The sequence below is a fragment of the Galeopterus variegatus genome, unplaced genomic scaffold, assembly GCF_000696425.1.
Source record: "Galeopterus variegatus unplaced genomic scaffold, G_variegatus-3.0.2 Scaffold25, whole genome shotgun sequence".
NCBI lineage: Eukaryota > Metazoa > Chordata > Mammalia > Dermoptera > Cynocephalidae > Galeopterus > Galeopterus variegatus.
Genome location: NW_007726136.1, coordinates 1,168,584 through 1,194,262, shown reverse-complemented (window position 1 = coordinate 1,194,262; position 25,679 = coordinate 1,168,584). Strand labels below are relative to the sequence as shown.

General features: G+C 46.6%; 1 protein-coding gene across 1 annotated transcript; it reads right to left on the bottom strand.

Annotated features, from left to right (window-relative positions):
• Positions 1-7: 7 nt before the first annotated feature.
• SHPK (sedoheptulokinase) lies at positions 8-24,889 on the bottom strand. The gene is made up of 7 exons (XM_008568843.1): positions 24,653-24,889; positions 19,061-19,202; positions 10,610-10,793; positions 9,951-10,103; positions 8,819-8,994; positions 5,752-5,952; positions 8-910 (listed from the first exon to the last, which is right to left on the bottom strand). The coding sequence occupies exons 1-7, from the start codon at positions 24,818-24,820 to the stop codon at positions 498-500; spliced, it is 1,437 nt and encodes a 478-aa protein (XP_008567065.1). The 5' UTR covers positions 24,821-24,889; the 3' UTR covers positions 8-497.
• Between the last annotated feature and the right edge of the window lie 790 nt (positions 24,890-25,679).

Sequence of the window (25,679 nt, the reverse complement as noted above, 5' to 3'; positions counted from 1 at the left end):
AACAATATAATGTAATAAAAGTTATCATTTACTGTGGCCATAACTTTAACAGTTTGAGGTGTGACAGCAAAAGCAGCACAAATTCTTTTTTCTTCTTCACAATTTCACAGATAGAAGATTCGTTCTTTCTGAGGTTTAAAGTCCACATTTATTTTGTCTCTGTCTACTGGTGAACCACGGATGAGCCTGCTGGCCAGGAGGCTGGGCTACTATTCCTTCTCTCTCTTTCTCATTTTCCACATTTACATTTGCAAACAGCTCCCAGGTAGCTCCCTTTTGGAAGGCACTGATTTGGGATCTGGTTGGTGAGTCCTGGCTACATTATTAGAGTAATGTATGTCCTGAAGGTATGTTCTCAGCCAAGACAATACCCTGAAAACAAGCATTCTTTAAAAACTGCCCACAGAACTGTTCGGAAAAAAGATGACCCAGAGATGGTGTCGGGAATGTGAATTAGGTAAAATTGGCAACAGCCCTTTAGCCAAAGAGTTTGCTGACTATGTCTCCTTCCAGTTGAGGTTTCTCTGGAGCATGATCACAGCTGCCCCAACAGCTGCATCCACATCCTGCCCAAAGGACACTGGCAAAGGGAAAGCCCTCTGCACCTCCTGCTTCAGCACCTCGTTCCTGGACAGCGCACTCCCACTCCCCATCACCCGCTCCACGCCCCACTCTTTGAGCTGCTGAAATGGAAGCATCGAGTGCAGGTTCTCAACGATGCCTCGGCACAGGGCCCGGGTCACATGGCCCAGAGAGAGGTCAGAAGGGGAGATTCTGGTCACTGAGGCCAGCTGGTCCGGCAGGTGCCTCTCCCCCAACACTGTTGGGGTGATGGTTAGGCAGGTGTCTCTCTGCTGCACAGCTGCCTGAATCATGTGTGAATACACAGTGGACTCTTCGACCTCCAGGCCTGCCAGAAACAGAGAAGACCTGTGTGAGCTGATGCAGCACCTCGATGCAGGCTGAGACAGTATAAAATTCCTACAGGGCAGGGATAGGTCTACTCACTGCCTCTCCCGACACCATGGCTGGTGGCTTCTGGGCTCAGGGTCTCAGATAGTCTGGCTAGCTATATGCTGCCCTGGACCTCAGCCAGACATCAGGGAGATATCTCCCTAGTGTTGCCGTGAGCCCTCACCCTAACCCAGGTTTCCTAACCATCGCACAGTTATGGGACCCTCGGTCCCAAGGGAGCTAAATGCATACATTGACTAATAAGTATCATCACAACTATAAGAGTCATTAGCAGCATAACAGAAATCCCAGGATCCCAGGCTAATCACAGTCTAGGCCACCCTCCTTATATGCACAGGGCACTGAGGCCCAGGGAGAAGTGACGTGGCAACCATCCTATAGCTTGTGGCATCGAGCCAGAGTCCCAGTCAGGTTTTCCTCCCCTACACTATGATAGCTCTGCATTCTAAAGAAAAAAAAAAAGAAAGGTGGCCTTTGGCTTCAATACACTCTGACCTTAGACCTTAGCATCACTTTTGATTTGACAACTTGCCATTAACTGAGGGAAAGCAAACCTGGCCTTGATAGGAAGAAAGTTATCAAGATTGGGAACATTCTACTAATGTGACACATCAGAATCACCTGAGGAGCTTTAAAAGCACTGTGGGCCCCATTCCCAGACATTCTGATTTCATTGTTCTGGGCTGCATCCTGAGCACTGGAATCTTTAAACACTCCCAGGTGACTCTTTAAATTCTCCCAGCCAGGTGGGAAAGCCACCAGCCTGGACCAGTACTTCTCAAACTTGAATGTGCAAATGAATCAATTACGGATCTTATTAAAATTCCGTTTCTGGGCTGGCCGGTTAGCTCAGGTGGTTAGAGCACAGTGTTATGACACCAAAGTCCAGCGGTTAGATCCCCATGGCAGCCAGCTGCCCAAAAGATAAAATAAAATGCAGCTTCCTGGGTAGGCCCTGAAGGCCTGCATCTGTTAAAAGCTCCCAGAGGAAGTTGCTGATGCTGGCGCATGGATCACACTTTCTGAGGAGAATTTCTAGAGCAGTGCTTATCAACACTTAAACTGCCACGCTCAAGCCCCACTCCCCCACCTCCAGGCCAAATAAATCCACATTTCTGGGCACAGGACTAGGATGACAATACTGTTTTAAAACTCCACAAGTATTTCTAGTGGGTGGCAAGTGCTGACAACCTCTAATCTAGAGAGTCACAGAGAGGTCACATCACCAGAACATTTAACTTAAGCAAATCCAACTCTACACACTCAGGAATTAGAGCAAGGGAGAGAAATAATTTCAGTATCACAGCATCTAAGCAAAATCTGAACAGCAGAATTCCTGGTTAAAGATGGCAGAATGAATAAAAGGGTCTTTCCTTCCCCTCTAGAATTTTCACTAAAATATTGACAAATTTTTTTTAAATGAGAAAAATCAACAAGGACGGAAAGTACAGGAAAGGAAATGATAAGGAATGAGAGATTTTGACACATATTTGGATGACAAGAAGCAGATACAAGTGAAAACTGACTTTTCAGAGCAGAGTTATGGGAAACTACAGTCCAGGACTCTGCAGAAAAAGGTGCCTACAAAAAGAAGCCAATTCATCTCCCATAAAGACTGGAGCCTTGGAGGCCATGATGCTTCAGAAGACAGACACCAGCGTTAGAGACAAAAACCCGTGGGACCTTTTGAACCCAACTGGCCAGTGCAGCCCAGTTGTCCCCACTTGAGAGGCCTTCATGCCAGAAAATATTTCTCAGCCTACATTTCCAGGGAATAGAAAATTCAGGCCCTGGCACTGGCTCCAGGTGTTCTGCAGACTCTGTTGGCCTCACCACATCCCACTTGCCCAAGAGGGGAAGTGCCCAGGGCCCATACATATGGCTCTGGGGACACAGAAGCAAATCCTTCATAGCCTTCAGTGTCATGCGTGTGGGCTGCACCAGCCAATTCCTCCTCAAACTGACCACAGCCGAACGCTCTGGCTGCAGTGCACGGCTCCAGTTAAAAGCTGGTCCCTAGGGGCCGGCCCGGTGGTGCACTGGATAGTGCACCGCTTGGGAAGCGCGGCAGCGCTCCCGCCCGAGGGTTCGGATCCCACATACAGACCGGTTCCCGCTCACTGGCTGAGCGAGGTGCGGGAGCAACACCAAGGGTTGCGATCCCGTTGCCAGTCCCCGGTCCGGTACAGGGGCAACACTGAGGGTTGCGATCCGTTGCCGGACACGGAAAAAGACAAAAAAAAAAAAAAATGCCGGTCCCTAAACCAGAGCAAAGACCGGAGTTTCTAAAAGGCACAAACAGCAGCTGTAAGAGCTTAAGATGACTATCTGGCAGCACCAGGAGTAGGTGGAAATGGTGGGGCAGGAACTGCTGCTTTTCTCTAAAAATCCTCCTGTATTCTTGGATTTTAAAAAATCATGTGCTTGGTGAATAACCTAGCATGTGTGTACAAGTATATAAATCTATAGGACTGAGTCCATGGGGGGCAACTGCAGAAGCAAAAGAAATGGACATTCTGCTCCCTCCTTACAAGTTGTACCAGCTTGTGCTACCGCAAAACATGTGACAGTGACAGTCTCTCCACATCCTGGGAAACAAAGTGTGCTGGTAACTTCTGAAAGAAGAGACAGAGACTGTAAAATCACCAAACTAATGAGGAAAGGGGCAAAGGAGATGAAGGAGAAGGGGAAGGAGGAAGGAGGAAGGAGGAAGGAGAAGGAGGAGGAAGGAGGAAGGAGAAGGAGGAAGAAGGAAGAAGGAGGAGGAAGGAGGAGGAAGGAGGAGGAGGAGGAAGCAGCAGCAGCAGCAGCAGCCGCAGCCCACACAAATCAATCAGTAGAAGGCAGAGAGGGTAAGGAGACATGGTGACTGAACGCAACGGTGTCCTGGATGGGATCCTGGAGCAGGAAACAGCAGAAAAACTGGTGAGATCCAAATAAGGTCTGGGGTTTAGTTTTCTTTGTTTGCTTGTTTGTTCATTTGTTTATTTGTTTGTTTTAAATAAGTGCTTGTTTTTCTTTAGTAAAAATTCAAAAAAATTTTAAGGAAAGTTTAAAATACACTCGAAGTCTTCTTCCTTATTGGGAAACACTTGGGCCATGTATTAGTTTGTTTCTGTTGCTTATAACTAAACACCTGGAACTGGGTAATTGGTAAGAAAGCAAAATTTATTGCTTATAGTTTCAGATTCTGGGAAGTCCGAAGTCCAGGGAACACAGCTGGTGAGGTGACTCTGCAGCAACTGCAGGGTGTCATGTGGCGAGAATGGCGGATCAGAGAGAGAGAAACTAACCTCCTCATTCACTTTCCTTTTGTTTTTGTTTTTTGGGTTTTTTTGGCAGCTGGCCAGTATGGGGATCCGAACCCTTGAACTTCATGTTATCAGCACCATGCCCTAACTAACTGAGCTAACCAGCCAGCCTTCATTTATTGTGTTTACCAGCTGGAGGCCTGAGAGACCTGGCTTCTAGCCCTGTATTTCATGCTTCAATATTTCCATTCCTCGTTAATAAATGTAATGCCTCTTATCTGAGTAAGTTTTATTATATTTGCATGATATTTTTTTTCACTCAAACAATGTAATTGTACAAATTTCATAAAAGGTTATTTCATAAAATGTTACATAAAAATACTAATCAAAGCACTCCCTGTTTTATCAAAATAAGAACCATGAAAATGCAAAAGGATCTTACAGAGAAATGAAATGTTTCCACCTCTTTCAGGGGTAAAAAAAACGGTCCCTTCTGTATGAAGAGAAACACCAACAACACAGTGAGCAATTGCCCACCCAGTTAAACCAGCATCTAGATAAAGGGCTTGCCTGGAGATTCTGAATCTGGTTCTGCATCTTGAAATCTTTTCTAGGTTCTTTAAATGAAGCACTTGTGAGGGGACCCAGCCAAGGGTGCAGAACTACCCCTGCAATCCTGAGGTCCCTGGCCAGCCTGGAAGGACTGCCATCAGTCAGCAACACTTACTTTCTCTCTCAGTAAGCCCCTGGGCCTTCTGTACAACTAGTACAAGCTCTCACGTGCTCTCTGCTGCCTGTGCCTCACCCTGTTACTGTGTTGTATGTCTCCTGCAACCACCTAATTTTGAGCTCCTATGGGTGACCACTGCATCCAATGGCTGATCTCCCTAGACCTAGACAGCTAGCCAGAAATTTCACTTCTACTTTAAGTGCTTGCAAAGCGAACATCTCCTGGAAGAAATAGGTTACATGTTTTGCTGCTCATGCAGAGCAAAGGAAGACCTGATGAATTCTACCCCAGGAATAAAGAAGGGAGCTGAAGGGCTTCAGAGTTTCCAGGGAGCCTTCCAAGAAAGTGAGTCAGGAACCACTCACCAGGAACAAGTGCTATGAGGCTTTTATAATGTTGTAAAACACTAGGAGTCTTTTCACTCCTTCGTGTTTGGTCATTCTATTTCCAGCTGTCTGTAATCATCAGAAGGAAAACCTTAAATGCAAGGGGCCCAGGGGCTTACTGAGAGAGAAAGTAAGACAGTGGGGCAGGGGGAAGCTGGGGAGACTGTTACGATACTCCCCAGTCAAGCTCAGGAAAAAAGGTGTCCTCCCCAAAGAAGAGAATAGATGACAGCAGCTCAGGGGGTGAGAGGAAGAGAGGAAGCTCAGATCCCTAAGGAAGGAAGGAACATGCTGGGACCTGGTGGGTCTGGGACCTGAATCTGGATGCTGAAACAGCATGTTAAGCTCTGCGACACTGCCACACAGAAAGGACAAGCACAGAGCACTTTGCTGTGTGGCCACACCTTACCTAGATCTGCCATCCACCGAACCAGCATGTGGACGAATGTGGCCAGCACATTGCCCCCATTGAGTGATGCCGCCACCCCTAAGTAGGTCCTGTCGAAGTATGGGAAGTAAGCAATGGCGGCTGCAGGATCTGGGGTCTGCGCCGGCTGGAATCCTGAAGGCATGGATGCTGCCAACTGAACCGAGGTGCTGATGTTGAGAACTGGGGACCAAAGAGAGCAGAGCTTAGGCCCATCAGGCTATTTTAGAGGTCACACATCACAACAGGCAGTGGGAGAAGGTGGTGTGTTAAAAATATGTCCACGAATTCTTTGATACTCCTCCTTTCAAGGTAGAGCCTGATTCACCTCCCCGCAAGTGTGGGCTGGACCCAGTGACTCCCTTCTAACGATCAAATAAAGCAGAGTGATGGTGTGTGACTTTGGACACTTGGTCATAAAAGGCACTGAGACCTCTGTCCTGGTTGCTCTCTCTCAGATCACTTGCTCTGGGGGAAAGCAGGTGCCACATCATGAGCAGTCCCATGGAGAGGCCCACAGGCCAACAGCCACAGAGAGAGCTCAGAAGCAGATGCTCCAGGCCCGGCCAAGCCTGATGACTGCAGCCCCAGCAAGATTGTGACCTCATGACAGACCTTGCACCAGGCCATCCAGCCACCCTCAGATTCCTGACCCTCAGAAACTGTGTAAGGTAATAAATGTCTGTTGTTCTAAGCTACTAAGCATTGGGATAATTTGTTACACAGCAATAGATTACTATTACAGAGTCAGACCTCGGACCAAGTGTTTTATTCTCTGGGGAGATTTCATTTATTTGCCGCAAGTACCACCTCCTTCTCATTTCCAGGGTATTCTTCTTAACCCCACCACCAGCAGCAGCGCGAGGAGATCTCCCAGACCCGGCCCAGAGGGGATGATTTTCTCCTCTAGTTCTAGACCACAGCCTGTGGACTACTCCAGCAGTCTCTTCTCCTCCTTTTCTCATAAGACCTGGCCAAAGCCTCCTCTTCCCAGTCTGAGACCAAACTAACTGAGATCAGCATTCAATCTTCCTACCCACTGATGCGTGAGAGCAAAGAGACCAGAAACAAGTCTCAGAAAGCCAGTAGCCTTTACTTTCTGCCATGTCAAGCCTCCTGTCGTGACAATGAACTGAAGCACTGAAGGGACAGGCAGAGGTCAGCAACGGGGGCCAACCAGCTCTGCCCATGGACAGGACTCAGTGGAGCACAGGCCAGCAGCCCCAGTCTGGAACCAGAGAATGTAACCCACCTCAGTGAAGAGGGCGCCTAATCCTACCTTCTTCCCATTTGATTAGCCCCTCGCCATTTGGAAAGCACATTTATATCCAGACACAGGGAAGCCCTCTGTAAAGGGAACAGCCTAAGATCTGAAAACTGCCAGGTACAAGGACAGTGCCAGGCTCTTTACAGGCACATCCCAGTCAATCACCACAACTGCCCCATGAGAAAGGCTTTCATCGTTGCCCTCATTTTGGATGATGACAAGGGATCAGGAAGGAGACTTGGCCTGCCCAACATCACACTAGATGAGGTGAGGTGCTGAAATCCCAACCCTGCAGGCTGGACTCCAAAGCCTGCCTGAGTTCCCTGGTATCCCTGCTCTGGAAATATGAGTCAAGAGATAGTATAATGGGAAAATTAAAGGATATAAACAGAATAAACTTAGCATATTTTCCTGGGGCATTGATTTTAGTTGAAAATTTGGTAGAAAAAGGTTTTAAACTTTTTACATCTTAAAAGATTTTATCACATGTATGCAAACGTTCCCCTGTTTCCCTCCCAGTAGAACGCTAGCCACTTCAGGCCTGTTGCTACTCCAATTCATGAATTGCTGAATGTTCAAATAAACTCTTTAAAATTTAAATGTGCCTAAGTTTTTCTTTCATCAGATCTTCATTCCCTTTTAGCTATGTGGATATGCCACGTTTTTTTAATACACTCATCAGTTGATGGACATTTGGGTTTTTTTCTACTTTTACCTATTATGAATAATGCTGCCATGAACTTTTGTGTACAGGTGTTTGTGTGGACATACGTTCTCCATTCTCTGGGGTGAATCTTAGGAGTAGAATTTCTGGTAACTCCGTGTTTAACATCCGAGGACCTGCCAGACTGTTTTCCAAAGGGGCTGCTCCATTTTACAATCCCACTAGCATGTTGTCACATTTCTAAATGATTGAAAAAAAAATCAAAAGAATATTTTATGACACAGGAAAAGTATATAAAATTGGCATTTCAGTGCCAGTGGATAATGTTTTACTGGAACACAGCTATGCTCATTCGTTTTTGTATTGTCTACCTCTGGTTTCCAACTCCAACAGCAGAGCTGCGTGGCTGCAACAGAGACCGAATGGCCACAAGGCAGAAAAATTAACTATCTGGGCCGGCCCGTGGCTCACTCGGTAGAGTGCGGTGCTGATAACACCAAGGCCACAGGTTCGGATCCTATATAGGGATGGCCGGTTTGCTCACTGGCTGAGCGTGGTGCTGACAACACCAAGCCAAGGGTTGAGATCCCCTTACCGGTCATCTTTTTAAAAAAAAAAAAAAAAGAAAGAAAGAAAAATTAACTATCTGGACCTTTAGAGAAAAAGTCTTCCAACCCCTGCCCAAGACTGCTGCCTCCACCTCACTGTGATTCTCTTACTCTGGATACAGAAAAGATTCTGCATTTCTCATCAGATCTCACATACCTCTCATAGACAACCACACAATAGCAAAAACCCTAATCCAATCACCTGTGCTCTAGGTCATGGACTTACACAGAAACCAGCCAGCTAGAGAGAACTGTTTCCCCCACCCAGCCTAGAGGAGGTATGCACAGATGGCCAGTGCTCAGGGACAGAACTTGCCGTGCTGGCCTGTAAGCTCCCTGAGCAGAGGGTTTCACCTGCAGGGATGAGGGTGTTTTTCATCCTTACAGAATAAGGATCTCCACTAGGATGCTGAAGCTGCTAAGTTCTGTATGCCCCTCAGCCCCTCACTCAGAGCTGGTGCTTAGAAGGCACCAGGGTAAGCCTCATGACAGAACAAAAGAAAAACTGACCTGCATCTGTTTTTTGGGCCATGCAAGAATAGACAGAGGTCTGTAAATCACCCATGGCCACTCCCACCTGCGTCCCCTTTGGGATTTCGAACCACACATGGGAAGTTCTGCCTGCCACGCTGCCAGGCTCAGCGATGTCCGGGAGCAAGTGCACAGGAAAGCCCGAGCCCTTCAATCTGTAAAACGAAAGTGGACACCCATATTTACCTGGTGCTTGGTTTTCTGTCTTTTTGTTGTTTCCAGGAAACTCAGCAAGGGAAAGCACTACAGGACACACACAGGAAAAGGGAGGGTAGAATCCTATGTTGTCACAAACAGCCTCTCTGGCTTTTTTAAAACCATGAGTTTGGGCTTGGTAAATTAGTGAACACTGGATTTCAGAAGCTTGGGATTCGCCCTTTCAGGGAAGAAAACGACCAGCTTAAGCAGCAGCGATTGACAAGGATTAGATAAGAGGCAGATGTCATTCTAGCCTCCTGTCTTTGAAGGGAACACAGACATTCTGCAAAAGGAGGTAGTCCAAGTTTCAGCACACAGTTAGAGTTGGTCAGCACACTCCAAACCAAAGGCAAACCCACTGGTCTCCTGACTATCAATGCATTCATCACACGGGGTTAGTGAAAATGGGGCTGTCAACTTTATAAAACATGCTAGAAAGTCCTTTACCTGAACTACCAGGTGCTTTTTGTTTTATTTCAGAGCTCAGAATATGGGCTCTGAAGAGAGTGAACTTACAGAGCACTGTACTTCTGTACCTGAAAAGGCAAATGATGGTTTAAACAGAACTTAGATGGCGTCCCTCAAGCCCACTGCCTACAGTTCTCTACCTTACTTTAAACTATACTAAAGAGTGAAAGTTGTTCTGTGAAATCTACAGGCTGGGCCCGGGCTCACAGGGAACTGGGGAACCCACCCTGGGTCTGGGTGGCAGTGGAGGAGAGAGAGGACAGCATGGTGTGGGGGATGGAGCCCCCACCCCAGGGCTTCACCCGTACTGGGCCACCCACGCCCAGTGACCGGAACAGGCCGGCCTCTAGGAACCCTCCCCCACTTCCAAACGGGAAAGCCCCACTGAAGCTCTCAGTCTGGAGGTGCCCTTCAGCCTGCAGCCAGCCTGCGAGGTTATACTCACATCTCCAAGTTCCAGCTTTGGCTCTGGGTATTGAAATATCCCCAGCTAGCAGCATTATGATCGGACATCAGGGGTCTGGGCAAGCCACACAGCATAGCCACCACATAGTCTTGGATGGTGCCAGCTGCATCGTAGGACTTCAGGAATTCTGGGCTGTTTTTCATAACAAAAACAATTCAGTGTGGGCTAATGTGGACTCTGGAAGCATGTGCTGCACCTGGTTGTGGGCACTGGGGACTAGACATGGTAGAGCTGGGTGTCAGCCACAGCCCTCATGCTGTGGCCCCCCTGGGGTGAGGACCCCCAAGCCACTCCAAGGAAAGCCAGCCCAAGTCAGCCCTAGGGGAGGGGACTCAAGGGACGAAAGAAGGACATCAGCCCTTCTCAGCAGCTCCACACCCTGACCCCACAGTGAACTCACCACATGACCCCTGGCAAGTCATGTGCCCTCTCTGTCCCCTTCTTTCTCCCTCTGGGTTAGAACTGGATAGCCAATAGAGAGCCAGTCCAGGTCTTGGGACTGAACCCCATGACAGGCCAGGCTCACCCAGGCACCATCCAGCAGGTGGAGTGATGCTGACTGGCTAGAGTTGCTGCCCCCTGCCCACCCTCATTCCCCTGGAAACCCAGCACCTGATTCAAAGAACAGCTGTCCGTACCTATTTTTCAAAAGCCAGAAGATGGTTGCACAGCCGAACCCCGTGGCCACACTGAGATGGGACTCTGGCTGGGGCAGAGACGCCAGGAACCCGCTGCTACACCTGCCATCCTGCCATGTGACCAGGTGGCTCACGGCTCTGGGCTTGAACACAGGGGCAGCCCCTCCTTCCATCCATTCACAGCCTGGAACAGAAAGATTACCAAAAATGGAGAAAAGAGCAACTGACTGGGTACTGGCATGTCCTTGAGATCACTCTGCTGGCAAGTTAACAGGAGATGTTTATCACTCTACAATAACGCTTGACTCACACATGGGTTCTAATGTCAAAGTGCCAGGGGTTGGTACTCGGCTCTACCACACAACGGCCATGTGACCCCGGGCAAGTCTCTTATTCCCTCCATTTGTCCCACTTCTTCTGTTTCTTTTCACTCATTTTTTAAGTTGCTATTGTATCTCCCTCCACCCCATAAGAGAAGACCCTGGGTACGATCTCAAGCCTACTGGTCTCTGTCCTTCTGACCCTCATAATGATGACATTACCAAGGCTTGATTCTGGATGATTACCAACTATTTCTTCTTTTCCTTTGGTCTTAGCTAATTGATTTTTAGACATCAAACTTTGCTAAGGAATCTGACCATCTTCACTTCATTTGTCTCTTGTAACATCTTCTGGATTTTTCTCTGCTCTTAAATATTTCATCCTGTTTCCAGTGTAGGTCTTTCCGTGGCAAAGTGTCTGGAGGCCTATATACCTCAGAATGCTATTTATGTTCTTATATATGAATGACAGTTTGATCAGTTATAACATTCTAGGTTAAAAGTTCCTTTCCTTCAATGCTTAAAAACACTATTTTAAAAAAAAATCCAGGGCCGACCCTGTGGCACACTCGGGAGAGTGCGGCGCTGGGAGCGCAGCAGCGCTCCCACCGCGGGTTCAGATCCTATATAAGGATGGCCGGTGCACTCACTGGCTGAGCGCAGTGCGGCCAGTCACAAAAAAGACAAAAAATAAATTAATTAAATAAAATAAATTTTTAAAAAATCCAGACACATTGAATAGGTTGAAAAACTAAAATGAAATTAAAATTGTTTTTTTAAAAATCAATATTTGTGGTAGACAGCCACACATTCTTTGCTACTCCTCCCATTAAAAGATGGCATCCAAATCCTCTTTCCTTGAATATAGGCTGGCCTTGGTGACTTGGGGAGGAAGTGATGTCTTAGGACTCCAGGGCTAGGTGATAAGAAATGCTGGAGCTCTCCCCAAGCCTCCTGAGCACTCACACTGGGGGAAACCAGTCTCCAGGTAAGAAGCCCAACCACCCTGCTGTCACCCTGCTGGAGAAACTTCATGGAGAGGTTACATGAGGCACCTAGCATATCTCCAGGTGAGCCGGCCTTCCAGCCTTTCCCACCAAGGCACCAGGCATGAAATAAAGCTGTCTTGAACCTTCCTGCCCGGACTGTCCACCAGATGAATACTAACCCGCAACCTCTGCCAGCTCCTTGTAGAAGAACCAGTCAGCTGAGCCCTGCCCAATTTGACCCAAAAAATCATCAGATATGACAAAATTAGTGGTTGTTTTAATGTGACTGAGTTTGGATGTAGTTTGTCATGCAGGAATAAATAATCAAACTACTATCTCATTGTCTTTTTACATAGAGTGCTGCTGTTGAGAAAAACCTAATGTCAATCTGCTCCTTATTTTATATGGGATCTGATCTTTTGCTCTCTAAGCTTTTGGAATTTTCTCTGTCTTTTAAATCCTTAAAAGTTCACTAGAATATATCTAGCTGTGGGGTTTTCCTTCTCTCTCCTCTTTGACACTCTATGGCTGTTTCAGTTCAGTCTGAGGTGTTCCATCTTATTTTGTCAACAATGGGAAATTGTTCTCCATTATTTCTTCAGCTATTTCTTCCTCTTCACTTTTATTTTTCCCTTTCTGAGTCTCCTATTATTCAGATCTAATACTTCTACTTTTATGCTCAATATCTCTTAGCTTTTCTTTTATATTTTCTTCTTCTTTGTCCTTTCCTTCTTCCTTCTGAGAGATTTCCTCAATCTGATCTCTTATTCTCTAATGTGTTCTGAAGTCTTATCCATTCTGCTATTAATCCCACATACTATATTCAACTATTTCATTTTCCATACCTAATATTTCTGTTTGGTTCTTTTTATGTTTTCTTTTGTTGTGTCCTTGTTGATATCTTTCTTTAATATCATTTAGTGTGTCAAGCTAATTTTAAATTCTTCATGTGTCCATTCTAATAGTTCTGCTTCTGATAGATGCTCCATCAAATAACCCAGCACAATGCTTTCCTTGTGAAATAGTTATGCTCTTCAAATGTCTAGTTATCCTGGCCTGTGAGCTCATTTTCCCCTGGAAATATTGGATCTACTTTGTCAGGCAGTGTAAATGGGTTGGGCCTCAGTTCCTGTCAGCTCCAATGAGCTGGGGTGGATGGATGAGTCCTGGGGTGGATCCACAGGTAAACGCACAGCTAACCCATCCCCACAAAACATCTCCTCAGGTCAGGGTTCCTCTCTGTCCCCCAAGAACCAATAATGTTATGAGGACCTTTAGAGTAGAGGTCACCTAGAGTTTGAGGAGGACACCTGCTTTTGTCCACCGACTTGATTTTTGTTGCTGTTGTTGCTGGCCAGTATGGGGATCTGAACCCTTGACCTTGGTGTTTGTTATCAACATCACACTCCAAACAAGTGGGCTATCCAGCCAGCCCACCACTGCCTTGATTTTATCTCTGAAGATACCTGAATTCCTGTGGGTGTGGGGACAGGCACCACTTGTTCCAAAGCCATGATGAGCCAGGGAAACCAGCAGTTCCCCTCCTGGTCTATCCCCCTGTAGGCAAGGCTGGCTGCCAGACCCAGACCACCCACCCACACACACCAGCTCAAAAGAGCCCCGTCACCCCAGGGTTTCTCATGATGTTCTCCCCTTTTCTGGTGTTTTTCTCTTAGAATTTCCCTGAAACTGATCTTGGGGGGAAGAGCCAGCAGACAGGCTAGGTCAGCATCTTGTGGCAACTGCATCTGGAAGTCCAGAGATAGAGTGCACGTGTGACCCTGTTTACCTGGATCCCAGTGGCTCTGCCTCTGTGTATTGACTTTACTCTCAGGCTACTCACAAGGGAAAGAGGTAGAGTTAGGGTTAGGGATGTGTGTCGTGCAAAGAATTGTGTGTATTAAATGAGTTAATACATGTAAAGCATTTAGAATAGTTACATGGCACATAGTAAGTGCTCAGTAAATGTTAGTGAAGATGATGACGATGATGAACGTTTAACTTCTAAACTCTGTCCATAACCAAGACTTTTCCAGCAACCTTTGAGAAAGAGGATGTAGCCCCTTACATACCTTTTGTTCTCTCCCCTCCTAAAACGAATAATGTTTCCTACACCTCCACACAATATGAATACAACCACAGCAACAGGATGCAAAAAGAACGCTGACATAAAGTACCAGTGCAGAAAAGTTAACAGCCGCTGAGCACACTTCAGAGCTAATGGATGGAGATGAGAATCTAGTGTCCACTGCAGAAATGGTTCTGCCATGAAGCAAAGCAGGGCATATGTCACATAAAGCTGTTTCATGGCATGTTTGATCTCAGATCCCAGATTTGGGAGCCATAGCCATTACATTTTCCTATAACCTTGCTCATTAAGAACGAAAGAAAGAGACTTACCTGCCCCTCCCACCTTGGTTCCAGGCCATGAAACATGTATTCACTTATTCATGCATGCATGACTGCATGATATATTTACTGAGTATCTAATATGCATTAGGCACTCGTTCTAGTCGCTGAGAATACAGCAGTGAACAGGGAAAAGTCACTGCTTTCGTGTAGCTTATATGCTAGGGATGGAAACAGACTATAAACAAACAAACACATAACACCAGGTACTTTTAGTTGCCATCAAGAAATGTATAGCAGGGTAACAGGGAAGAGAGTGACAGGTTGTTGGGGGTGGTCATGGAAGTCCTATCTGGGATGACAGGTGAAGAAGGGACTGAATGGAGTAAGGGAGTATTTGGGGACACATGTCACAGGTAGATAAAACAGCGAGGGCAAAGGCTTGCAGGGATCTTATCAAGCAATCTGGTTAGTATTCCAGGCCAGCACCCAACAGAGCAGGGAGGCATGTTACAGGTGAGGGTTTTGGGATCATGCACCTGAAACATTGGCTTGGTGTCATATTGTTTCACTGGTGGTGGAGGGGAGACGGGAATGGGGAGCTACCCGCTCAGAGTATTCTACCCTCACAGCTGTACTTCTCCCTAAACCTAAGCTGGGATAAGAATCCCAGCTTTTTTTCAATCCTTTATCTGCTTCCAAAACTCTCTTGATCCCATTTTTTTTTAAATTTTGGACCATCATTTTTATTACAAAACAAAAACAGAGAGCTTACCATGTACCAGGTATTGTTCAAACACATTAAAAATATTAATTTACATAATCTAGATAATTATAGGGTAGATGTGATAATTATCCCCATTTTATACAAAAGAAAAATAAGGCATAGAAGTTTTAAAAATTTGCCCAGATTTAAAAAGTTTTTTAAAAGTTTTAAGAAGTTAGGGTGCCCGTGGCTCACTTGGGAGAGTGTGGTGCTGATAGCACCAAGGCCACGGGTTCGGATCCCTATATAGGGATGGCCCGTGGCTCACTTGGGTGAGCGTGGTACTGACACCACCAAGTCAAGGGTTAAGATCCCCTTACCGGTCATCTTTAAAAAAAAAAAAAAAAAAGTTTTAAAAAGTTCACACAGCTAGTAGAATCAGGATTCAAATATAGACAGTCTGCTCCAGAATGTGACCTGATGGATATATTCTTTTCCTTCTCCCTTCCTTCCTTCCTTTTTTTTTTCCCTTTGTCAAAGAATTGATATCTTTTTAAGTTTTTAATGACACAAGTGATAAATGAATGCATTCTCAACATAAAATGCTCAAATATTACAGATAAAGCAAAGGCCCCACTTGCTCACCCCCCACCTGAGTCCCCACTCCCTTCTCATCACGGTTAGTACTTGTTGGTAACCCTTGTGGGAAAGCAAAATATTTCAGCCCAAAATATATTTATACTTTGACATATTTCAAGATAGCTAATTCAGAGAGACTAGAAACACTGGAAGGCTAATTGTCCATGGAAAGAAATTTGCATCTGTAGAGAAAAATATGCCAGCAGCCAGCTTTCCGCGGAGCCTCTCCTTCAGCTACTGTCTTCTCTTTCTGAAGGCAGCTCCAAGATCCTATCTGTAGAACAAGCCGTCTGGCTTTAACTTCTGCTTTCCTTCCGGTCTCAGGCCCTGGCCCTTCAGGCTTCTCCCTCCCCCACCTCCCATCTCTCCCTGCAAATAAGCTTCTGTATCCTCTTTGATTAGTTGGGAAATTACTCTCTTGAGATTTCCCTGTGCATTGCCCCTCCCCAGTATGTTAAAATAGTAAAATTTGTTATGCCTTTTCTTCATGTTAACTGAATCTTAAAAGGTGGTTTTTGTTTTTTTTTAGTGAACCTTCAGGCGTGAAGAGGAAGATTTTCCCTTGGCCCCAACACCATCTAAAGTTTTTACAGTCACACAACATATTTTGCTTTGTGTAGTTGATTTGGGTGTGGGTTGTTTGTTTTTGGCAGCTGGCCAGTAGGGGATCCGAACCCTTGACCTGGGTATGCAGCTTTTTTAAGTCTATATTTTTAAAAAGTAGTACTATACTGCACTTACTATTCTAGGGGTTGTTTGTTTTGGTTTGGTTTTGGCAGCTAGTCTGTACAGAGATCGAACCCTGGACCTTGGTAGGGGTTGTTTTATCATCCAATAACATGTTCTAGAGTTTTTTCTATGTCAATACACATGAAGCATGTTCTTTTTCACTACAGCATATCATTCTACAGCATGGGCCTACCAGCGTTTATTCAAGCAGCCCCCTACAGTTAAACAATGCCTTTTTCACTATAAACGAGGATGCACTAAATGACCATGATTGTACCTCCTCCTGCACACACATGTTCAAAAGCACTTTTCCTGATCATGGCAGCTATCTTATATTTAATAGGTCCCGCCAACTCACCCTCCAAAACAGCAGCACTAATTTACATTGCCAGCAGTGGTCTTTAAAAGAACCAATTTTCTGCCCCCTTTGCCAACCCTTGAGATTACCAAACTTTTTGATTTCTTATAATCCACTGGGAGGAAAATGATTTCTCATTGTTGTTTTCATCTGCACTTCCCTAATTACCAATGATATTGAGCATCTTTTCCTATGGTTATTAGCCATTTGCATTTCCTCTGCTAGGAATTGCCTATTGGTATCTTTTGTCTATTTATCCTAGGGCCACCTGTCCTTTCTTAGTTACTGGTTCTTACACTCATGTGTACTGAGCCATCCTTTGTCTACTATACACTGGCAAATATTTTCTCCCAGTCTGCTGCTTCGTTTTATGGTCCCCGCTGCTTTGTTTTATGATCCCCATTTCTCTCCTGCTTTTACTGAGCCTGAAAATGGAGTCTGGAAACAGGCATAACCACAGGCCTCTCAGAAGACACTAATCACTCCCTCTCCTCTCCAACCTGCTTGCCTGTGCCCTCGTTGAAGCACTTAGCTCTCTGCTCAAGTTACTGGTGCCCTTCTGTGTTGACTGTGTTCTGGAAGGCAGAGGCTTCATTCCCTCACTTCTGTATCTCCCACAGGGCCCAGCACAGGGCCTTGTACACTGTAGGTACTGAAACCAAACTGAACTAAGGCCACCATTAAAAGTGGCATGACTTAATCCCACATATGATTTCACTCGACTCCACTGAGCAGGGATCATCATCAGCAAACAGTGGTTTTCCTCCTTCCCAGAAACAGAAAATAAGGCAAGAAGGCATGTGGGCTGGCTCAATGAAATATTAAGCAGCTCATTCCAACAATGCGGCTGATGGTTTGTGTGGTTGTTACAGAGTCCAGGAGACGGGCAGAAAGGAAGGCGTGTGACCAGACCACAATCATTAGATATCTGCTGTCCTCCTTGGGAAGGGTTTTAGTATTAAAAGGACATTTATTCTCATTAATGCAAAATTAAGGAGTTTAAAAAGCTTTTATAACCCAGACTCCCTCGGAGAGGTCAGCTCTAACACCCTAATCGGCCTTCTGCTCCTGCTACTGCTTGGAGCCAAGCAGCTCCCACCAACAGTCCCAGCTGGCCCGACAATAGGCACACGAGAGGGAGTGGAGGAGGCAAGAGCCTGTGCTGGCTTCTACAATTAGCCAGCCCCGTCCCAGGGAGTGACAAAGGATGCGTCACTGGACACCTGTCACCACTCAGCCCAGAGGACAGAAAAGATGCCTCTCCAGACAGAAAGGGGTGAATCCAATGTTCAAATCCTCTTAACTACATCCCCCAAAGTAGTCATCCATCCTCTGCTTAAAACACCTGTAGTCAAATGTTGATTTTTGTTGAAGCTAGGTAATGGGTACATGCTGGTTTATAATACTATTCTGATATAACTATAAAAATTTTTAATAATGAAAACAAAAATTTTTTTGGAGTGCCTGCCATAACAGATAGCTCACGACTTCCTTTAAGAGCCCAATCCTCCCTTGGACATTCTGTGGACAAGTCCCTCCTTTCACTGAGCCATTGTGCCTTCCTATAGTTCTGGTCCCCCCAGAGGCCTTTAAAAGCTCAGTGTCTGAAGTCAGACAGACCTGGGTTCAGAAGCTGGAGTCACCACTCACTGCCTCATGACCCTGAGCATATTATTCTAACTTCTCTGAACCTCAACTTCTCACCTGCACAAAAGTGACAGTATTGTAACCTATGTCATAAGGTTGTTGGGAAAGTTCAATGAGGTCATGCAGGTAATGGCTTCGGCCCAGCCCCTGGCATGTGAAGTGTTCACTGTTGTTTTACTGGCTTAGTTTTCCTCCTGAGGCCAAACAGAACAGGTCACCCACCTCTGCAGACTTTCATAAGAAGACTGGCTGAATAATGCTTAGCACCTGAGCCCATAAAAAGGATACGCCCTGGAATTCAGAAATCACAAATAGGTGTGATTAGGTAGACAATGGAAACTATGCCCAAATTCAAGAATTTCCTCGGAGTCTTGGCATCTCCTACAGCTACAGCTAATCTCTTGGTTGTCAGCACTAATGTTCTGAGGCACAGATACAGGCAGAGAAAGCTGTGGAAAACCCACTCTGCTAAATCCTAGAGAAGAATCGAAGAGGATTCTCTTCCTTCTACCTGTTCATGGATCATGTGCTGATGATGTGTGAGTGGAAAAGACAGGATGCACACAAAATACAGGAGGTAGCATGTGTTCTTTCACTCAAAGGAGCAAAACACTATTCCCACTGCAGGATAACCTGACCCCTTCACAGAGAGCCCTTTGCTAGTTCCCTAAGTGACTGTCACCAGCATGAGACCATCCCCTGAGTCCAGCATACCTTGGCTTGTTTTCCAAAACACGACTCCATGCATCTGTCCTGACACTCCGATGCCCCTGACTCTCTGGAGCTGCAGCCGGGGAAGGGCAGCAAGGCACTCGTTCAGGGCTTGGATGATTCTACTCACATCCTGCTCCCGCCCCTGGAAACAGAACAGGACATGTTGGGCAGGGGCAAGAGGGCAGTCCTCGAGGGATTTTCTGGGTGGTGGCTGCCCAGCTAATCCCACTGGGGTCACTTCCAAGACCTGCTGATCATGGGCCTCAGAGATGAGATGTGGGGATGAGGGATCTCCACCACCTCTGCAGGGCCTGGAGTAGGGATGTAGTAAGCAAGGCCCACTCTCTGCCTCACTCTCAGAGGAGGTTCAGCAAATGGGTCAAGCTCTACCCCGCACTGTGGCCAGTCTGAGCTGAGACAAGCACTGCTCCATGCTATAAACAGGAGAAATAAGGGAAGGGTCTTCCACAAGCACATACAGTGGTGGGGTCGGGGAACACGGCAGGGAGGAGCTTGCAGGAAAGGTGTGGTCCAGAAAGGACTAAGGGACTAATGCGCCTTAGCAGGAGCTGTTCGCTTTCATCCATTCGGGCTTTAGTACATCCACCTGGCAAACATTTTCTGAGGGCAGGCCCTGGACTTGAAACCAAAACCCACATAGGGAAGGTGGGCAAGGAGGCGGCCCAGGGAACACACAGGGCACAGCGTCAGTGAGGCTGGGCTGTGTGAGGGGCCGGTGGGAGAGGAGAGGCCGGGGCCAAGCGTTCTTCCTAAAGTAAAGGCGAGCCCCTGGGACTTTCTGAATGGGATAGCATCACCATCAGAGCTGTGTTTTCAGAAGATTAACTGGGCAATGGTATGAGCTACATAGAGGAAGACCAATCATGTAGAGAGATTTTCCAGGGGTGGAAAAGAGACTGAAGAAAGTCAGGTGCATCCTTTCCTGATTATCCTTTTCTTCTGACTTCCTCCCTCCTTGAAAACTTCTCTAGGCAGAATGACCTTGAAAGACAAAATTATGACAGATAAGTGAAATTTAATCAAATACCATATTAATATCTGTAAGAGTTAAGTGGTCCTAAGAGATTAGAATATGAAAAGAACACAGGATTTGGACAAGTTAAAGATCTTCGGAGTCAAGCAGGGAAAATGCATTTTGATATCTTAGAGCTAAAGAAATGTCAAATCCAGTCAAGTGGTATATCCAAGTGGGAGGGAGTTACAGACTCAACTTCAAAAGTAGGCAGTGATGTAACACAAACCTAAGAAATCTGGGCTCTACCTCTTCCTTTAAATTATTAAGTCCCTGTTAGAGACAATAAATAGGACCAGAGGGTCCCAACCCATTCCAGTAGATGCCTCTAATCAGTAAGAAATCTCAGTAAGCTAAGAAGGCTGACACAAATACCTACTTGGGAAAGCAGCCCAGATGACATATTTGTTTTCTAGGTAAATAAGTACATCTCAAAGTGGAAAGATCAAGAGTTAAATATATGCATGTTTAAAAGAATAATGCCCATGTTGTTAATATTCTTGTTTAAGGAATCTTGAGGTACTTAGCATTTTAAGTAAATTTATATGTTTAAGAGATTCTGGCCTAGGTTACCTTTGTAACTACAATTTAAAATGTGAAATTGAGTACCTGATCAAGATTTGTGATATAAGTTCAGATCTCACTATATTTATAAAGGGATTTGAAACATATAAGAGCATTTAAGGTTTACATATGTATACATTTATTTGATTTATAAGAATTACTTAAGTATTCTGAAGAGATTTAAGTCAGACAACTGCAGTACCTAAACAAGAAAATAGACTAAATGCATAACTGCAGTTTAAAACATCTAAGGTGAGGGCTGGCCAGTTAACTCAGTTGGTTAGAGTGCAGCATTATAACACCAAGATCAAGGGTTTGGATCCCTGTAACAGTCAGCCACCAAAAAAAAAAAAAAAAATATATATTTAATTATATTTATATATATTTAATGAACTAAAATTGGGTTAAGTATTATTCAAAAGCTCTCAAAAGTGATAGTTAAAATGTTAGACTTATACAGTATAAATATAATAAACTTTATAGGCTAAATTAAAAGTTTAAGTAAGAACTAGGATCCTCAATTTTATAGATTACTTATTTTGATTACATCTAAAATAAACTGTTTCTGTCACACAAAAATCATCTCAAGGCACAAAATAAATTGATATTTAATAACTAGAAGGATCCAGAGAAAGTTCAGGAGAGAAATGTGCTTCCACTCTCAATAAATATCAGTTCTTTGGGGATTAACTAAAAAACCTATGCTCTTGGAAAAGCATCCCAAGACTGTCCTCGGGCCCCTTGCTTCCCTCTAGGAGTGCAGCCTTCCCTCCTTGGAACAGACCTCTCACTGGCCCCTGGCAGCCTGCTGGCCTCGGTCAGGGGCAATTCTTGGCTCCTAACAAACCTGAACAAAGGAGCAGGAAGAAGGAAGGCGAGGAGGGTAGGATGGCTGAGGGAGTGGAGAGGGAACACAGAGCACTTTCCTAAGGAGGCAGACCCGGATCCTAACAAGGATTCTTTATATGTAGGAGAGACAACTGCCAAAACAAGGGAGCAGTAAAAGACAAAGAGGCACAGAGGAGGTACATGGCTATGCATGATCCCCAGAGGGGAAGAAAGAACACAACAGAGAAGGAAGAAGGAAGCAGAGAAGAGACAGTTGTCTCCTGCACTGCTCAGTGCTGCAGTCATCAGCCACAGGCGGTGAGTCTGAACTGAAATGTGCTGTGTGTGTGAAATACACACCAGATTTCATATTCGGTACAAAAAAGAGAATGTACAATATCTTATTAATAACTGCATATTAATAATTACATGTTGAATATACTAGTTTAAATAAAATATGCAATTAATATTAATTTCACTGTTTCCTTTTATTTCTTGTAATATGGCTACTAGAAAATTGAAAAGGACATGCATGGCTCACATTTGTGGCTCACATTTCTATTGGACAGCGCTGGCTTAAAGAGTCCCCACATAGCTGTCAGGTGGTGCATCCTCCTAGGACAGAGGAGGTGCTGTTTAAAATGGGCCTGGGGCTGGCCAGTTAGCTCAGTTGTTTAGAGCATGTGTTACAACAGCAAGGTCAAGGGTTCAGATCCTCATACCCGCTGCTGCCAAAAAAAATAAAATAAAATAAAATGGGCCCAGGGTGGGTGAGTGGTGTGTGTGGCGACAATGGAGAAGGGAAACGGGCCAGATGGGAGTAAAGACAAGGAGGCAGTGTTCAGCTGTTAGCTCCAGTTTCAGGGGTGGGTGTGATCAGGGAGTAGCTCTTGGACAATGAGAGCACCCACAATGAATATTAGTCGGCCTACATCCAGACCAAATCCTAGAACTGTAGACTTGAAAAAAGTGCTTAGAGGCTGGCCAGTTAGCTCAGTTGTTAGAGAGCATCGTTATAACACCAAGGTCACGGGTTCAGATCCCCTTACCTGCCAGTCACCAAAAAAAAGTGCTTAGAAACTCATTTAACCCTACTCCCCCATGCCCCTCTTTACAGGTGAGGAAACTGAAGCCCAGAGACGAAAAATAATTAATAAAAGGTCACAGAGCTTCCCTCAAAAATCTTACATTTTAGATTTGCAGATACCTAAAAACCTGATCTCCACATAGCCAAGCTTGACCTTGGTATACATAGTACTTATGGTGAATGAAAAGTATGGACACGAGGGGCTGGCCGGTTAGCTCATTTGGTTGGAGTGTGGTATCGTAACACCACGGTCAAGGGTTCAGAGTCCTGTATCGGCCAGTAGCATTGAAAAAAAAAAAAAAGTATGGACATGAGGCAATAATAGAGCCATCAGGCATTGCTATAGGTTGGTGGCCTCACTTGTGGGTGACTTTGTTCCTTAGTGGGCATTTGGCACTGGGGAGACATTTTCAGTTGTCACATCTTGAGGGGGTTGTGGGGAGGCAATGGCATCTAGTGAATAGAGGCCAGGAATGCTGCTAAACACCCTACAATGCACAGGACAGCCCCCCACGACAAAGAAGTATGCAGCCCAAAATGTCAAAAGTGCCAAGGCTGAGAAACCCTACTGTAGATGAAATCACAGCAATGCTTTTTGTCCCACAGCACAACCCACACGTGGCAGAGGCGGGAGGCGGCTATTACTGGCCTACATCAGACCCCTTATTAGGAAGGTGTGGCATAATGGGTGCACCTGAAAGCACAGAACAGCCTGCTAAAAGTTGAAGGAAGTGAAGAAAAGTCATTTTCAAGAAGTGGCCCTATTTCAAGAGAAAGGGGGCACTGCCTGAGCCCACTTCCCTACAATCCCAGGCCTCCTGCTCACCCCCACAGGGTCAGAGCCAATTTCCCTCCATTTCTCAGTCCATGAAGTGAAATAGTCATTCTAAAATACCCTGATACCTCAACCAGATGAATTTTGAAAGCCTCTATGAAAATGCAAAGTCATCCTGAAATCTTTATCCTCTGAAATTTTTCTGAGCAAAATGAGCTCTGAACCCTAAAGAACTGAGTCCAGCCAGATATGTGTCAAGGGCTTGTGAGAAACAAAGCTCTTGGGAGTGGATGGGGCTTAGCTCAGAAAAATCAAGGTTTGAAATACTAATTTAAGAAACCAAAAAAATAAAATAAAATAAAATAAAAATCAACCTTTGTGGTTAAAAAGGGCCTTAGAGGCTATTTCAACTTAGAGAAGAATAAGCTGAACCCAGAAAAAAGTCATGAGGTTACACAAAGAGTTCTGTGGTTTTAATTTCTATTGCCAATTAACTGAACATAGAGCTACTTTTTTCAGGGAATTAATGGGACCCAGCTCTGAGGACTGACATCTTTTCTGAACCCACCTACACCTCCCAACAGTCTATTGCCCTGAAATTCTCCATTCCTTTTTTTGGCAGCTGGCAATTATGGGGATACAAACCCTGAAATTCTCCATTTCTGTCTTGAAGCTTTCTCAAGCCACTAGTTCTGGTGTATAATTACCAATCCGATCCTTTATAAAAACATTTTAACTTATCTCTCAATGTCTCTATCTGCTCTGACGTCTTTCCTCCAGCGTGTCTCAGCTCTTGGGGATGGGGAATTTTTGCTGACCAAGTGAGTTTCTCAGTCCACATTCTGCTTCTGCGGAATGAGAAAAGAGCCGGGTAGGCCTGATTCTGCAACTGATTTCTGGAGGAAACCTCAGCTCCTGCCCTGGGGAACAAACTGAATCCTGCACTTGAGGGAACAGGGCAGATGTGAGGAGCAGAGAGCCGCACAGGAGGGAAGCCTGGGATCATCCCGTCTACACAGGAGAGCAATGCCTCGCAGGTCAGGGCACAGAGAGTGGAGGGCAGAGAGCACAGAGATCCAGCACCAAGGGCAAGGCCCGCAGGGGAGGCCGGAGAGTGTGGAGATCAGTGCCAGCAGGTGGGAAAGAAAGCTCCCGGGAGGAGACCTAACAGATCAGGCCGAGGCCCCTGGAGGCAATGGGGGCAGGCGACGTCAGACAGGCTGGAGCAGTCAGGGAGGCTCCTTGGCGAAGGGAGCTGTCAGGGAGGCCTCCTGGAGGCGGCGCGGCTCCAGGGCGCTGCCTCACCTGGGGCCCGGCCGCCGAGCTCTCGGCCGCCGCCTCCGCCCGCGCAGCGCGGGCACAGCTCGCCAGTACCACAAACCCGGATGGGTCGCCGGGCGCGGCCTCCAGCAGGGCTGCCTTCACGGACGTGGTGCCAAGGTCTATGCCGAGAGTGACGGACCGCGCGGCCATGGCCTTGGAGACCGCTGTAGCTCCCGCCTGCTGCCCGAGGCGCCCCCGCCCGCGCGCTTTGCCCGGGAGGGCGGGACTTCGCCTGCTGCCAGACTTTCAGTCACACCCCCAGGACGGCTTCTCGTCTTCCTATTGGTCTAAGAAGGCGGCCTCCCACACACCCTCGCGGCGGGCCCCGGCTATAGGTGGAGAGGAGGTGGAAGGCGGGACTAGGGGGCCCCCGCCCCGCAGGGCGAGTTTCCTGAACTGTGGGTCGCTGTCCGAACCTCGCTCACCGAAGGAGCGCGGGGCTCGCCGAAGGGCGCTGGAGGCTCCGAGAGCCTCTGTGTCCCTAGAAGTGGCTCCATCCTCCCTCACGTCAAGACCTCATCCCTACCCACCCGCTCCGCCCCGACCCCGCCCCGCCCCGTCCGCGGCTAAGACTCGCGGAAACTACAACTCCCAGGGCGCAGCGCGCCGACATCTGTATTCCACGAATCAGGTGGCTCGGGTCAGGTGACAGCTGGCCCGCCCTCACACAAAGTCAAGCCGACCCGGGGAACCCGGTACTTTACGGAGCTGCACCCGGCGCCACATTCCTGCGTCCCCCGAGCCTGGGAGGCTGTCAGGTGAGAACCAGCGCGGCCCGGACAGCCTCCCCCCGTTTCCCAGGCGGACCCCCTGAGGCCCAGAGACTGGCTCAGCACTTCGGCGGGACAGACTGTCGCGGACCCACCCCCCCCTCAACCGCGCCCGGGTTCCATCCCCTGCCACCGGTCCCGGCTTCGCGACACCAGACAGCCCCCAAGGTCCAAGGGCCCGCGTGGTGGTGAGCGGAGGCAGGGACACCGGGCTGTCGGGGCGGAGCGGGTGGCTCTAT